Raw genomic sequence first — 15,951 nt, 5'->3', positions numbered from 1 at the left:
TAAAAGGGAGTTACTTGGTACTTGGCACAGGAAAGGTGGGATAATAGCAGTAAAAGGAGATGGTTTTATAATTTTGGAAAAAAGTAGGAAAAGGGCAATGTTATGGGAGATGTAGGAAGGAAGAAGTAATGATTTCCAGGCTTAGATTAGGACATACAGGGTTAAATTCTACACTTGCAAGAAAGGGGAAGCATGAAAATGGTATGTGTGAAGAGTGTAATGTGTTAGAAACAGTGGAACATGTATTGTTTAAATGTAATAGGTACGAAGAAGAGCGAAACAATCTGCTTAGTAATGTTAAAGATAGGCAGGTGAGTGGTATGGACATTTTAGGTAAGGGATTGAGTGATTATCGGATAGGGCTCTGTTAACCTTTTTAAAAAGTACAGGATTAGAAGATAGGATATAGTGCTTGGGTGAGGGCCGCTTAACGTCTCCAAATAAAACAACAATAACAGAACAATACAGATTCATCACCCAAGATATAGCCTACAGTAGGTGGCGGTAATACTCCAAAGGAGTGATCGGCCATAAAACTGGACGAAGAAGAAGAAGAAAAAAGCACCTCCAGCATTTACAGCTAGAGATCGCTGTTTTGCAAAATGTGCGGTGACATCGTGCGCGCTCCAGTCCTCCCAGAATGCAACGCGGCCCGCTGCTGCTAGTGCGGTTAGCCGTCCTACCTGTGATCACACACAGCTCTATACATACGGCATCTGGATTTCTCTACTTTTAAAGTGGTCTGTCTTTAGCGATATGCCTCCGAAAAAACCAGCCCCAGCTGCGGGCAGTAAGAAAACCCAGGAGAAGAAGAAGGAGAAGATTATTGAGGTGAGATTTGTTACGAATTAGCACACATGCTGCATGCTGAACTCTGGGCCTTGTGCTCTGATTCACTTAACGTTACTGGCACATTTCAGCCAGGTTTGAGACGTGTAATGTCTAAAATGAATGAAATGGCATGATTTCGAGTTATATATTTGGTAAATTGGGATAGACAACGCTGTCAGTGTGTTGTTGTCAATATAATATTGTATGTAGAGGAAATAACTGAAATGCTGCTAATATTCTCTAACCCAGCAGTCCATCTAGACAGCCTCGTCGTTGTTGTCTCCTTGTTTAGGTGTTAAAGAACAATTGCTTTATATTTTCTGTATTAATGTTAGCATATAAAGTGTGAGTTTGAGATAATCCCACATAATTTAAAGTATTTCTATCTGGCAAGTTTCCTCGAATTAGATACCCACATCACAATACAGGCTTTTTTTTGCAAGACTGTATTAATAACCTATGATGTTATTGTTACTGTGATCTGGATCAATTTTTTCAGGATAAGACTTTTGGTCTGAAAAACAAAAAGGGAGCTAAACAACAAAAGTTCATCAAAGCTGTCACACAACAAGTCAAGTGTGGACAGCAGAATCCACGGCAGGTAAGAATCACAATCATTAGAACAAATTCTCAGACCATTGATCCGGTTCTTTGATGCATTTTGTTTGTTTGTTTGTTTGTAGGTTGCGGCTGCTGAAGGCGAAAAGAGCAAAAAGAAGGAAGATAAGAAAAAGGAGCTCAATGAGTTGAATGAGCTTTTTAAGCCTGTAGTGGCAGCTCAGAAAGTCAGCAAAGGTAAATGATGATGGATATGATGCAATTGAAGCATATTTACATGACCAATATGTTAAAAGATCAATATTTGGCATACAAACCTAAAATCAATGACACTGCAAGAATATACCAGTGTACAACAAAGTGGTACTCTTTTTTTATTATTATTTATTGTTTATTTTTATGATTTGTACTTTTTCGCAGGTGTGGATCCCAAGTCAGTGCTTTGTGCTTTCTTCAAGCAAGGCCAGTGCACCAAAGGTGATAAGTGTAAGTTCTCCCATGACCTCAGTTTAGAGAGAAAAGGCGAGAAGAAAAGTGTGTATGTGGACTGCAGAGATGATGACCTTGAGAAAGGTGAGTCCAATGTTACCCTTATAATAGTTAAGTATTGTCTCACTCTCAATTGTCATCATTTACAATTACATATCAGTTTAATATGATCTATTGCTGTGCTGTACATGGATACATTTGTCAGTATGATCAATTTCCAAGCTTTTAATTAGTGGTTGGTTATTTGTTATGTATTTGAAGCTCGATTCTGTTTATAACTTGTATCTTGATTATAAAATTACAGACACGATGGAAAATTGGGATGAAAAGAAGCTTGAGGAAGTTGTAAACAAGAAACATGGAGAAGCTGATAAGAAGAAAGCAAAGACACAAATTGTAGGTTTTGATTAAGATGTTTTTGAAACAAATGTAAATAAATGTAGTGTTTCTTTCTTGTCACAAACATTGATGTTTAAAGGTTATTTAATGATTTGAATTCTGTTTGTTTTTTTGCAATTTATGTATAATGTCTGTTCTTTTAAGGTGTGCAAGCATTTCCTCGATGCAATTGAAATCAACAAATATGGCTGGTTTTGGGTTTGTCCTGGGGGAGGAGACAACTGTATGTACCGCCATGCACTTCCTGTGGGCTTCGTTCTGAAGAAGGACAAGAAGAAGGAAGAAAAGACTGAAGAGGAGATCTCGCTGGAAGACTTGATAGAGACTGAGGTGAGCAAGCACAGATTAGCAGAATATCACAAATCCTATATTCAAGTAACAGTGTTGTATGCGTTAGATCTGTTAGCTCATGATTATCATCTGTTGTTGTAGCGAGCTGCCCTTGGACCAAACGTCACCAGAATTACTTTGGAAACATTCTTGGCCTGGAAGAAAAGGAAAAGGCAGGAGAAACAGGCTCAAGCAGAGGAAGACATGGAAAGAAAGAAAGCCGACTTCAAAGCTGGGAAGGCGTTTGGGGTAAGAAAGGATTAAATCACCATATTCTCAAGATGTGCATGCAATAAATCTGCTTTCCTCTGATGTAGTTAGGTGTTGTGGCTGTGATGCTATCATTCTACCAGAAGGTGGCAGCAAAGCTTTGGTATCCTGTCTTGCTCTTGCTGTTTTGTTGTACTGTGACTTTCATTGCTTTTGAATGGCACACATCTCACTGTATCGATTGTTATGCAGGTCAGTGGAAGAGAAGTGTTCGAGTTCCGCCCTGAGCTTGTTGATGATGACGATGAGGAGGCTGATGATACTAAATACGTTAAAGATGAGGACTCTGAGGATGAGGTTTCATATGAGGTTAGTATATCTACAACTGTTTACCCATAATGCAACACTGTCATAATCTTATAATCAAACTATACAATATTTAATTACAGTGTCATATATTAAAGAATTCTATCATAGATAATGTTCAATGCGGTCTTGGTGCATTGCATGTAATATTCTGATTTGTATTGATCTACCATAGCAAGTTTTATCGTGATTAATATGATCGTCTATGCAGATGGAGGACATGGAAAACGTTCAGGATATTGACATCGCTAGATTTATCCCTAAAGAGGTGGATAATGCGGGTATAACGGTGGCATCGGTTGACAGGTTTTCTGCCAGAGTTCCTACCATAAATGACACAGATGGTGAGCTTCTATATATCCTCCAACCTATGGCTCTTGTTTCATTTGAATATTCACATTATACATTCCTGTATAAATGTTTTGTTGAATACAAAAGAAGATATTTTGAGGAATTTAGGAACGTAAACAGTTCTGGTGCACCCTTGTACGGTGGCCACTAGGTGTTACCGCGCTGCAACAGAAGAAAACGCATGCAAACAGAAAAAACACAAGCAAATTCAGAAAGCATCTTTATCAGTTTGGCGACACATGCCCTGCAAATACTCGCAACAAAAACAAACACAGAAACGCGCTGCAAATCCTTGTAAAACAAGGATTATATATGCAAGTAGACATATGCCCGGTTAACTGAAAATATATATCACGTGATTTATGCACAACTTGTGAGTGAAGTACTGTAAAATGCTGCTGCATCCGAAAGCCAGAGGGCGCTCTCGTGCAGAAACTCCAAATACGCACTGCAGAAGAAGACCATAACACACGTAGTAGTAGGAAATGCCTAAGGACATGTTTTTATCACCGATCCTCAAGCCTCCTCAGGTATTTTCATGATAATAAAGTATATTTATAATGATCATGTTTGACGGGTGTTGCTTTTTCAAATGCACGTTATAAGCGACTCAAACTCGCACTGCTTTTAGATCGAGCAGCATTTCTACTGATCCCAGAGCCGTACTTCACGGACAAGCTACGCATCAATAAAATAAATGATACCTTGCATTATCGCAGCCAGCTCGGTTTCAGCAGGATTTGGTGGTAACCGCGGTTAACCGGGCACATGTCTAGCTGCAAGTGGCACAAACAACAACGGAAGTGTTTCCCGGGGACTCAAAAAACTGATGCATCATGGCTGGGAGGTGCTTCATTTCACTGTGGCCATATTTGTAGGTCGAGTTATCAACAAAGAACTTATATTGGGGTCCTGTTTTCTTTGTTGTTGATCATGTTAAATGTACTTAATAGTTGATGAAACAATATGAAACTATTTTTGTCCTTCCACGTTAGTGACACTTGTGAAAGCATGTCGGGCAGCTAACACTATGTTTCTTTCGTTAAATTGTTCAAATCGGCCAGCTATAATAGATAAAAACTGTATTTAAACCCACGCGGAGCAAACGCATAAAACAGAATGTGGTATATGGTTATTTTGTTTACATGTTGTTGATAAGAAAACAAGCATAAAGGCCTTTTTTATTCTGTAAAGTCTGTTCCTCAGCTGTTTACAGTAAAGCCGACAGCGGAGAACACTCGCTGCTCTTAGTTTGCCCGGTAACCATAGCCGGACAAGAATATCTGTTTTTTATCATTTATAATCTTGATAATTAATCTTGATACCTCCAAGCCGAGTGTATGAGTTAAGATCCTAACAAATTCCCCTCAACAAAGACGGAGCCATTTGCCTGTTCTCCTGTTTCCTGTTTTGCTTCGTCATCTGAGGAAGATATTTACTAATTCTACTGATCATCAGGATATAAATGTTGTTCTCTTTGTCGTTTCATTGTCAGCGTCTGTCTTATTTAGCTCTGCATTGTATAAATAAATGAAATCAACTAAGGTAACAGGAACTACAGTGCGTTTTAAAACGAAAAAACATCTGTGCAAATTTCAACTACAAATTAATTTACAGGCTATAACTTACGACCCCATCGAAATTCTTAGGAGGTAAATACAGGTTTTTAGGTAGGCTATGGAAAAAGGTACCAACCTTATGCTAGAGCCAAATTCATTAGTTGTTGTGAAGTATATACATTTTCATGTTTTAAGCTTAAATTAGCATTAAAGGGTTAGTTCATCCAAAAGTGAAAATTCTGTCATCATTTACTCACGCTCATGTAATTTCATGCAGTTCATGTCCGGCATCTTTTCAGTTTCAAACGATCTCCAAATCCACCATTATATCCACCATTTATATAACATCCATCACTGAAATGTTGTGAACAAACAAACACCTCAACTTCTCTCACTATTGCAAGTTTAACGAGCTGCAGCTGTGCAGGCCCACAATGCAGCCAATCTTGAGAAGCGGGTCTTACTATAGCTCGTCGGTTGGCGCGTGGGCGGGCTATTTCTTTCACCTTGCTATGGGCGTGCATACGTCCAACTCATTCTTTAACCAGTTGACCATGAATAGCCAGCATGTTTAACAGTGTAAAGAAGTCAGAATGCATGAAATAGCATGTTACCCCATCTTTAAGTGACACAAGCACATTCTTTTACGATAGGGTTTAATCTGTAGGGGAAGCTTTACCCTGTGGTGACGTAGTTTCCGACTATTGTGCAAGAGGCCCGTTGATGGCCATACCAGTTTTTGTGATGTATTAAAGGTTGTTGAGCCTCTTTTTTTTTCAGAAGACAAGCAAAGTGTTATTTGTCTGTAATGTTTTGGCGGTTCTATTTACCTTTTAGACCATAAACTGAGCGAGGCCTCGGGTGGAGCAATAGAGAACGGAGATTATAGCGAGGGCCAGACTCTGGAGGATGGTGAGGATGAGTCCGAGGCGGTGCCAGTTGACGAGAATCTCTTCACTGGGGAGGACCTGGATGAACTGGAGGAGGAGCTTAACACACTGGACCTGGAGGAGTGAAAGCTGTGACCATTGCATCATTCATGAACTACACATGGCTTGAAGTGAATGACAATATTTTCACTGATAACTACCACAAAAATTGCCATGACAGAAAACACTCTGCCTGCAATACGCACCCTCATAACCCGTGATGTCCAGGGAAACTACAGGATAGAATGGAGTAATTGTGGCTCTTGTTCTATGTCAATTTGATGATTGGTTTTCTTTCCGTTTTTGATATTTTTTATCGCAATCTACCCCTAAAGCACAGTAACAGGTGAAGGCCTTACAATCGGATCCATCTTAATTCCTGTGGTACTCCAGAATATTTATTAGGCTTTTGATTTGAGTCTTCTGCATTCTCTTTTGAAATAAAGTTTGATCGTTTTTGTAAGGTCGTGCTACTGAAATAATCCATCATAAAGTACAACATCCTTCTTTCATAACTTGCAAGCACTATTGGAATCGTTTCCCCCTCTTCTCTGCTGATGTGAAATGTTCCTTTAATGAATACAAAGGGGTTGGTTCAGTTGTATCATTTCAGTTTTAAAATGTAACCAACTGCATGCCTGTATCAGGACCAGAATGTAAATGGTAAATAAGCGTAATACTGAAACAAATGTGGGGTGTTCAATCATCGGCTGATGAGATTGAGGTGATGAATGTGACATTTCTTTGATGCATATGTGGCATCTGGCCTTACAATAGGAGATGTGGAAAGACACACGATTGCTAGTCAGGTTTGATGTTTGAAGTAATTTTGGGAAGTGAGAGAGTGAAAGAGATGAGCTTGTAAGATGAAGTAGTAATGTGTCTATTCTTTTGTATTCAGCCGTTTTAAAATGCCCTTTCACCAACACACCAAGAAATTGTAAATAAAAGGATATCAGATCAGATATGAGTTGTGTTAAAAATTAAGTGGTTTAAAAATGACCCCCCCCCCCAAAAAAATTGTTTCCATAATTTTCTCACTCTCATGTTCTGCATTATATAAAAATTACATTATGAATGTTTGTAACCAAACAACGTTGGCCTCCATTGAATTCTATTGTATGGATAAAAAACCACTGAGACGTTTCTCAAAAATCTTTTGCTTGGCCTGAGCTTATGAGAGAGGGCTGACATGCACAAACTGCTTATGAGAGAGGGCTGACATGCACAAACTATCAGAGGACTGGCATTTCCTATGATCTACATGAGAAAACATGATCTCACTCCCTCTCTCTGCCTCCTTCAAATGAGTAAAAGGCAAAATGCAGTTGTGCATAAGATTGAATATGTTCTAACAAAAGAATCCTAAAACTTATTGTGAATGAAAATGTATTTAGTAGCTAGTAGTTTTTAGCAAACGTTGTCCTTAAAATTCTGTCGAAGTGTGTGCAATAGCAGTCATTAAATCCAACTCCACCCCTAGCCTTTACAACTTTTTAAACTAAAAAAAAAAACATTTGTAGCTCATTGGAAAATATTTTCTGACACGTATATAAAGTTCACACCTGTTAAAAAAACTAAAAATGCGGGGTTGTTTTCACGCATGGTTTGGATATGGACAAAACAAGAATTATTCAACCATGGAAACAACCCTGCATATGTTAATTTAACCCATGTTTGTTCTGTCTGTATTTTACCAAGGCGTAGGTTGAGTAAATACCCAAGTGTTTGCTTGACAAATGTAATGTACATATTTCGTATTGATACAGAACGTTTGAGGTGGGCATATTTAAAGGGATACTTCACCCAAAAATGAAACTGTCTCACCAGATTGTTCTAAACCTGTAAAAATATCTTTGTTCTGCTAAACACAAAGATATTTGGAAGAGTATCAGTAATCAAACAGATCTCATCCCCCATTGACTCCCATAGTATTTATTTTTCCTACTATGGCAGTAAGTGGGGGAAGAGATTTGTTTGGTTACTGACATTAATCCAAATATCTTCCTTGGTGTTCAGCAGAACAAAGAAATTTATACAGGTTTGCCTACAAGACTATCACTGGATCTGCACTGGCATACTTTCACACACTCCTACACCCCATCAAGAACCCTGCGTTCAGCAAACGAGCGGCGTCTTGCACTGCCTTCTCAAAAGGGCAGTAAATCGCTTTCCCACTCATTCTCCTTCAAAACTCCTTCCTGCTGGAACATTCTTCCTAACTCAGTCCGGTCAACCACATCTCTCACAACATTCAAAAAACTACTTAAAACCCATCTCTTCTGTGAATACTTGACAGGCAAATGAAAAAAAACTAACCCTCTTTCTCTCAACAGGTATTGTTCTGGCTTTTGTGGAAACTAGTAACTTGGTATTAGCACCTATTGTATTATTGCTCCTGTATGAACTCTCTGTAAGTCGCTTTGGATAAAAGCGTCTGCTTGACAATGTAAATGTAAATAATGCATGCCAGGACTCTTAACAGAATACAGTATATATATATATATATATATATATACTAATAAAATAAGCTCTGTAATAAACACATTTTTTAGATAGAAGTATTCCAAAAGCAACATTATTTTTCAGTCACATGGTTTGGTACTGAGCCAGTGTAAGTTGTCAGTGACCAGAAGCATACAAAGACCAACCTCCAGATATCATAACAAAGAAAAAAAATGCAATGGTATTCTAACAAAATGAATTATTTTGTTAAAACAAATTGTTTTCAACATTGTGAATATAACAACTTGAAGATATTGTAAAGATATACTGTATCTTAATCCTGTTAAAGTCCACGAACAAAACTGGAAAGACTCTTTCATGTTAAAAACACTTTTATGCTTTTGAAGGTGCATTCGCCCTACAAATAAATCACAGTAATGTTATTTTCACAGAAAATATATAGAGAAATGTTTTATTAAAAAGCTGAGAAATTCATTTTCTTGTCAGCACAAAATATTACAATATATTATTGGAAAATGACAAAATGGTTCAAAGTAGAGGTCTATTGAAATATTTTGTATTCCTGTATTTGTTAGATGTCCACCAAGCAAACAATTATTTTGCCACACTATATCACATGGTCCCAAAAGCCCCTCTTGACTACACCAACAACCGACAGCTTTAAAACAAAAGTGACTTTGTTCCCCAGGGTGTGATCGTTGTTTCTGTTCCTATTTCCAGCCAGTGTAATTTATTTCCTCAGGAAATACAAGCCCATTACACACAATATAGCATATTACACGGAATCATTTTTTTTATCTAAATCCGAATTTTCTCAAAAACATGCCAAACATAACAATTATCTGGTGTTTCATGCCAATGCATGTCTGTCTCACCTCAGTGAGGGACCCTGGGGGATTTACAGAGCGCATTCTTGTAGGCATACTTAACCACTGTGTTCAAAGCCATGATTCGCTGACCATAATAAATGTCCTCAGACTCAGAATTGCAATTTGTGTTTAACGTTACCATAGAGATCTGGCTGAAGGACTCCTGATAAAAATAGGTTTTTGTGAAATGATACATACGTCGTTTATTGAATTAAAGAAAACTTAATAAAAAATAACCCTATGCTTTAAAACATTGGAATCTAGCCAAAGAGAAAGATTTTAAAAAGTTTAAAAGTGATATGCCTTTATCAACACATGGTGGCGCGCTGATTCACTCCTTTAATACTGAGCACAGCATTCATACAGTTAATTCTTGTTCCCTGGAAACACAAAGAGGTCTGCCTTTTTTATGAGACCTTGAAAAATCCAGACATTTAAACAAGTAGAAGATACCCACCGATAAAAGTTGCGGAAGTCCAGGGTGACGTTTCAGTGGGTTGTTTTTTTTCACTTCCTGTACTGCGGGACATATCGCTGCTCTCCATCAGAGTCCCGTGTCCTACTTCAGACGTTTGCTTCCATTTTCCCGGACCGACTGGAAACCGAAAGCCTTTATTTGGATCGTCTGCCTGCAATAATGTAATGCACATTTCCGGTTAACTCTTAGCGTGTTGCGGGGATTTAAACTCATCTGGTTTTATTATGGAGTGTGGAGTCAGTGCCGATCATCTGTGCTCCTGATCCAGACATCCATCCACCCACCCACACACACAGCCCGATCTCCTGCTACTTTATCTTGACTCTCTAGACGCCTGACATGGGCAAACATCTCATCTGCTGTTGGCTTTGGCCTCTGTTGGCTCTCTTCTGCTTTAAACACGCAGTTTCTTTTAATTTGGACATTAGCAAAACCTCGGTTTTCTCAGGACCTCCGGGAAGTTATTTTGGATTTTCTGTGGCTTTCTTCAATCCTGATAACAAACAGTGAGTAGATGAATTGTTGATCTGTTCTGGAGTTTTGGGCATTATAAGATTTTTTCCTCATTTTTAATGCCCAAAGATTTGATTTACACACTGGATTGATATGCGATGACAGTTCATTGAACTCTCAGACATTCATAAACAATGTTGCAAAAGAGTAAGAACAATTAGGAGATGGTTAATTGTTTGTAAATAAGTAATACTTTTACTGGTAAAATAATACTTAGTAGTTACCTTTAAAATAAAATGCAATTACTTTAAAGCATTATACAATATTTTACATTTTATAATATTAGTATTTTACATTATTGCTAATGCTAATATATTATATTATAAAATATGCATGCATAGATAATATAATTTAATACAATATCATTTCAATCTTACATCAAATGTAATAGCATTACATTACTTTCCTTTTAATTTATCTACCATGTGATTACAGATTAAACATTCTGGTGGGCGCTCCCAGGGCAAATACCTCAGATCAAACCCCTTCTTCTGTAACTGAGAGGGGTGCTGTCTTCAGTTGTCCTTGGCACAAAAGTGGTACATGCACACAGATTGAGTTTGACAGCACTGGTAAGCCGTGACACTGTTTTTTTCAGTCATCATAGCGTACTCTGTGCTCTGCTATGCTATTATGTAGGTATTATGTGTGTAAATTCACATTACTTGGTGGAAAATCCTTTTTGATTATTTATCAGGTCATGTATCAGCTTTGCTCCAAATATTTTCAATAGGTGGAGGGAAGATAAAAGGGCAGGGACTTGGGATCATGTCAAGGCTCATTTAGGACTGTGTGATTGTTACAAATTGTTCTTTTGAATTCACATGCTTGCCAATGGCCTGCAATGACTCCGGTCACAAATGAGTGTGAATAGACAAGGTGGTCTCTTTATTATAACCATATTCTTGTGTTAGTCTGCTAACTAGATTGGATTCTTTTTTTATATTTATTAAATAATTTTCCTCTGAAGAAAAATCGGTACAAATTGGATTTATGTTTTAACAAGCACAAACAGTCTTCTCAATAGCAGGACTTTGTTTAGCCTTCCGTTGCATTGAGGTAGATGTATGTGGCAGTTGTTTGTGCCAGATCTCATTGGCATTCAGCGGCAGTTATAGACTGGTCTGGCCTAATTTACACTGCAAGCCAAGCTGGATTGCTTCAAGAGCACCACCGGACAAACAATAAAACGTTCACTAGGATTATTATTAGGATAATACTTAAGAGTTTGTCACCAATACTATTTTTACTGAACTATTTTTCTCTGTTTGTTCACATTTCAGAAAATCTATTGAAATAGAACCATGTAGCAGCACTAAAATGTATTTAGACACACATAAAAATGTATGACTGTTATTGCATTAGGTTGATAAAAAACTGAATAAGTAAATATAAACATAAACATAAACACTGCTCTATTACAGTAAGTGGCAAGGTTCTTGGGGCTTATTGCTTTAGTATACTTTATAAACACCAATAACACATTTTTTTGATTTTCTAAGTGTAGTATCTTCCATTGACTTTCAAGATGCTTAAGATTTTACTTGTTCCGTTTTTTCTTTGCCACTTACTGTAATAGAACATTATGTATACTGTATTTATTACTTAATAATTCCTGTTTCATAAAAGAAGCTTAACATTCTTTTCTCAGTAATACCAACGCATACTGTGTCCTGACATGTTTTACTGTTAAATATGCGGCTGTACGACAATGCTGGCTGACCCACTGACTGTTGGATGAGTACACTCAGCCTAGATTAAAGCAAAATGTCGAAAGTATGAGATGGAAAACATTGTGTATGGAACGGCATTCGTGTTGGGTGTCTGTACTTTTAACAACTCTAACAGCTTGTTTGTCAATAAGTGCTTAATTCTAGTAAAGCCTGGGTGTTGTTGACCGTCTGTGTGACTGTTGACCATGAAACACACAGGGAATTTCCAGCTCAGTAGCATAGACAAACGAACAGCTGGTGCTTTCTAAAGTTGAAACCATAGCTGAGATAAACCAGTGCTCGGGGAAAGATCTTGACTAAGTGTGTTTGTGTGTGGATGTAGTGTTGAGCCGTGAACAGGTCAGCACACATCTTTGCGTGTAGACACGACATACACACAGGGATTGTGTCAGGACTGATAATACTCATCCTCAGAAATTGTTGGAAGTACACGTTTTGTAATCTGGTTTTAGTGATTTCGCATTTGTTTGAATGATGTCTGAATTATCCAATCGCTGGCTTATTCACTTTATTGATAAAAAGATGAATATTCTCAGAATTAGAGCATTCAAGTCATAGTCAAATTAAGATGGAACTTTTGATCAACGGTTCAGAGGTGTCATTTAACCATCCCCAAATACTTCACCGCTGACTAACCCTTGCCTTTACAGCAATATTGTCCAATAAGTCCATTGTGGTTGTTAACAGCAAGACTGAAAAGCTATTGTGTGATTTCTGACATGCCATGAATAGCTTCAGCTGTTGGTCTTCATGACCTGGGATTGAACTTCATATGGTTTGGTTATAAAGACAATGAGATGTGATGCCTGTCAGCATGTCAACTCAGCTTGATATTTGATTCATGAATGTTTGATTCATCATTTTGCATGATTTTTAGTGGTTATGGTGAAAGGGAATGATAATTTCCATCTCCTCCCTCTTTCTGTCCTTCTTCCTTTTTTTAATCTTTCATATCACAGATGACAGGAAAGGGTCCACTGGACAACAAATGGAGTTCAAATCGAATCAGTGGTTTGGAGCAACAGTGCGTTCCTCTGGTGACCATATACTGGTCAGTATGTCTAGGGGGCGTATTCAAATATGAATCTACAGGACTAAATGATAATTTTATGTTTGTAATTCACTTTACTGACCCTGTCAACATATTAGCTAGCTTAATAACACGTTTTGCACTAGCTGAAAATTGCTAATCCTAATGACTAGTTTATTATAAATGTCTACACAAATGGAAAAACAAATGTTCTCAACCCATGCTACATCCAAGAGAACTGAATGATGCCTTCTCGACATATTTACAACAAAAATATCAAAGAATAACAAGTTTATGTTTGTAAGCATAAAACACACATACGTACATGATAACATGCATACGTAAGGGGTGTCAACAGATTATTAGCAAGCATTTCCAGCATACCTATTAAAGGAATAGTTCACCTTCAAAATGAAAATCCTGTCATTATTTATGCCCTCTTGTCATTTCAAACCCGTATGACTTTCTTTCTTCTGCAGAACACAAAAGAAGATATTTTGAAAAATATTGTTAACAGAAAACCGTTGGTCCCCATCGACTTGCATTGGTTTTGTGCCCATATATTATATTATTATATTATATATTATAAGTCAATGGGGGCCAACGGTTTTTGGTTACCAACATTTTTCAAAATATCTTCTTTTGTGTTCTGCAGAAGAAAAAAAGTCATACGGGTTTGAAATGACAAGAGGAACATAAATAATGACAGGATTTTCATTTTGAAGGTGAACTATTCCTTTAATAAACAACTGGTTTTCAGGTCTTATTAGCACATTCGCTATATAGATGAAATGGTTTACTGGTCTCTAGGTGTGGTTTACTGATCTATGTGTGTTTTTTTCTCTGCTCAGGCATGTGCTCCTCTCTACCAGTGGACTACATATGGATTCTCAGAGAGAGAGCCAGTTGGGACATGTTACCTGAAGAAAGGCAACAACATTGTGGAGTATTCACCCTGCCGCTCCAGTATGTAGATGATCACAGTGCTTTGCTTGCACCTCATGCCCTTATTGGGTCATACTTTCTAGCCTTTGTCAGTAATGGCATAACTGTGATTTATAGACTAGTCATGTTCTCTCCATCTCTCGTTGTCCTGAGCAAACATGGTTTTAAAATAGGTTTTAAAATAGGTGTGAGTTAATGGATACTCGGCAGACGATGTGCCACATGTCATATGGTTATGAAAGTTCCTGTGTCTGAAAGTAGCCTTCCTGTTTCTGATTTCTGTCCCATTGAGAATTCATCAAAGCTATTTTCTGCTCGTCTTGAATATATGAATGACTATTTTTTGAGTCAGGCTTGTATTTTTTTATCTGTCAGGCTCAAACTCACCAGAGGGACAAGGATTTTGTCAAGCAGGTTTCAGTGCTGACTTTGTGAAGGTATCGTTTGTGTTGCATAGAATTCTTAACTTCATGTGTCATACACACACAGTGGGTTCAAATGAGGCTGCTTTGAGGTTCATTCTAATTTAATATAATCCTAATGCCACATAGGCATTTATGATTCACTTAAACTACACCATTTAAAGGTATAGGGTCATTTATTCATTCTTAATTCATACCCCCCCCCCCATTTTCCTAAAACTTTGGCATAACACAAATGTATCAAGCATGTGTACATAGGAACACACACATATATATAAAATGTATAACACAAATTTTGTTGTTAATAAGAAATCCGAAATAAATCAAATATTTAATTTTAGCATTTTTAAAGTAGCCAACCTTTCTCTGGAATTTGCAAAAATGTATAAAATGAGCAGATTTGTGACATTTATGACCTTGCTTTTATGTAGCAGACAGTTTGTTGCTGGAATAACAAGGACAAAACAAATGCTCATACTTTTGTGCTAATAATATAATTTTTATCAAAAGTCTGCAATAATGTCACAAACTCCTTTTGAACTCACTGAAAAAAAGAGACCACTCCAAGATTATTTTCAGTTTTTCTGAATTTACTGTTTCTAGGTACATGTTTAAGTAAAATGATCATTTTTGTTTCGTTCTGTGACAACATTTCTCCCAAATTCAAAAGGAAAATATATTGTTTATTTTGAAGTTGGACAAACTGGTCAAATAACAAAAAAGATGCAATGTTTGCAGGGATTAAATGCTGCAAAGAAAGCAAGTTCATATTCAAAAACTTAATGAAATGACACAATACTATGTTTTAAGATCAAAAAATTGTTTCTGTTCAAATTCAACAGCTTTTATCCAAAGCGACTTAGTTCATTCAGGCCATACATTTTATCAGTATGTGTGCAATGGTCTAACCACTGAGTCACAGAACCACCCACAATACATGCATAAATGCTAAATAAAGGCAAAAATGAAAATAACAGTTTTTCAAACTTACTTACTAAAACATGTTTTTCTGTTTTCTTTAGAAGAATCGGGTGGTTATTGGAGGTCCAGGAAGTTTTTATTGGCAAGGTAAAGTGTTTTATTTTATTATGCTCCCATGGATTCGAAACTGAAAGGCATTATGGCAAACAGGGAGGAAACTGTGCTCTGTCAAGACATTTTGCGGCAGAGTTTCTGCTGTGTGTTGCTTAAAGATGTTTGCACAACATTAGCTTCTACAACATCTCTGTAAGTTGACAATGTATCAGGCTCCACCTTTCAGAAAAACCCAGAGGAAACTGGTGTTTTATGTCAATAAGTAATGCAGAATCATAAGCTATCTGCTGCACCAGAGATGAGCCTGTGGTTTCATTGAAGTGATACTTTAAGCTGTTGGAATAGTTGTTTACTGAGTGGCACTTATGTTATGACCTCATATTGGGCGGTGTCATGCTAGGAACTGTGCCCAGGAAAAGAGTTTCATTTATAACACAT

General features: G+C 37.3%; 2 protein-coding genes across 2 annotated transcripts in view; both read left to right on the top strand.

The window, feature by feature from the left end:
• The first annotated feature begins 641 nt into the window (after positions 1-641).
• On the top strand, positions 642-6,985 carry zc3h15 (zinc finger CCCH-type containing 15). The gene is made up of 10 exons (XM_057336947.1): positions 642-831; positions 1,331-1,432; positions 1,515-1,626; positions 1,810-1,962; positions 2,183-2,274; positions 2,422-2,607; positions 2,710-2,856; positions 3,070-3,186; positions 3,395-3,527; positions 5,931-6,985. Exons 1-10 carry the CDS (start codon positions 757-759, stop codon positions 6,107-6,109), a joined length of 1,296 nt encoding a protein of 431 aa, XP_057192930.1. The 5' UTR covers positions 642-756; the 3' UTR covers positions 6,110-6,985.
• A 2,798-nt stretch (positions 6,986-9,783) lies between these two features.
• Positions 9,784-15,951, top strand: part of itgav (integrin, alpha V) — a 53,975-nt gene continuing 47,807 nt past the window's right edge. Inside the window, exons 1-6 of the mRNA XM_057335863.1 lie at positions 9,784-10,341; positions 10,784-10,920; positions 13,041-13,132; positions 13,963-14,077; positions 14,432-14,493; positions 15,501-15,546. Coding sequence (XP_057191846.1) covers positions 10,175-10,341; positions 10,784-10,920; positions 13,041-13,132; positions 13,963-14,077; positions 14,432-14,493; positions 15,501-15,546 — 619 coding nt within the window. The 5' untranslated portion in view covers positions 9,784-10,174. The remainder of the gene's footprint in view (positions 10,342-10,783; positions 10,921-13,040; positions 13,133-13,962; positions 14,078-14,431; positions 14,494-15,500; positions 15,547-15,951) is intronic.

Source organism: Triplophysa rosa, linkage group LG6 (assembly GCF_024868665.1).
Source record: "Triplophysa rosa linkage group LG6, Trosa_1v2, whole genome shotgun sequence".
NCBI classification, from domain to species: Eukaryota; Metazoa; Chordata; class Actinopteri; order Cypriniformes; family Nemacheilidae; genus Triplophysa; species Triplophysa rosa.
The sequence above is the reverse complement of the archived record's forward strand: the minus strand, read 5'-3'. Positions and strand labels throughout refer to the sequence as shown.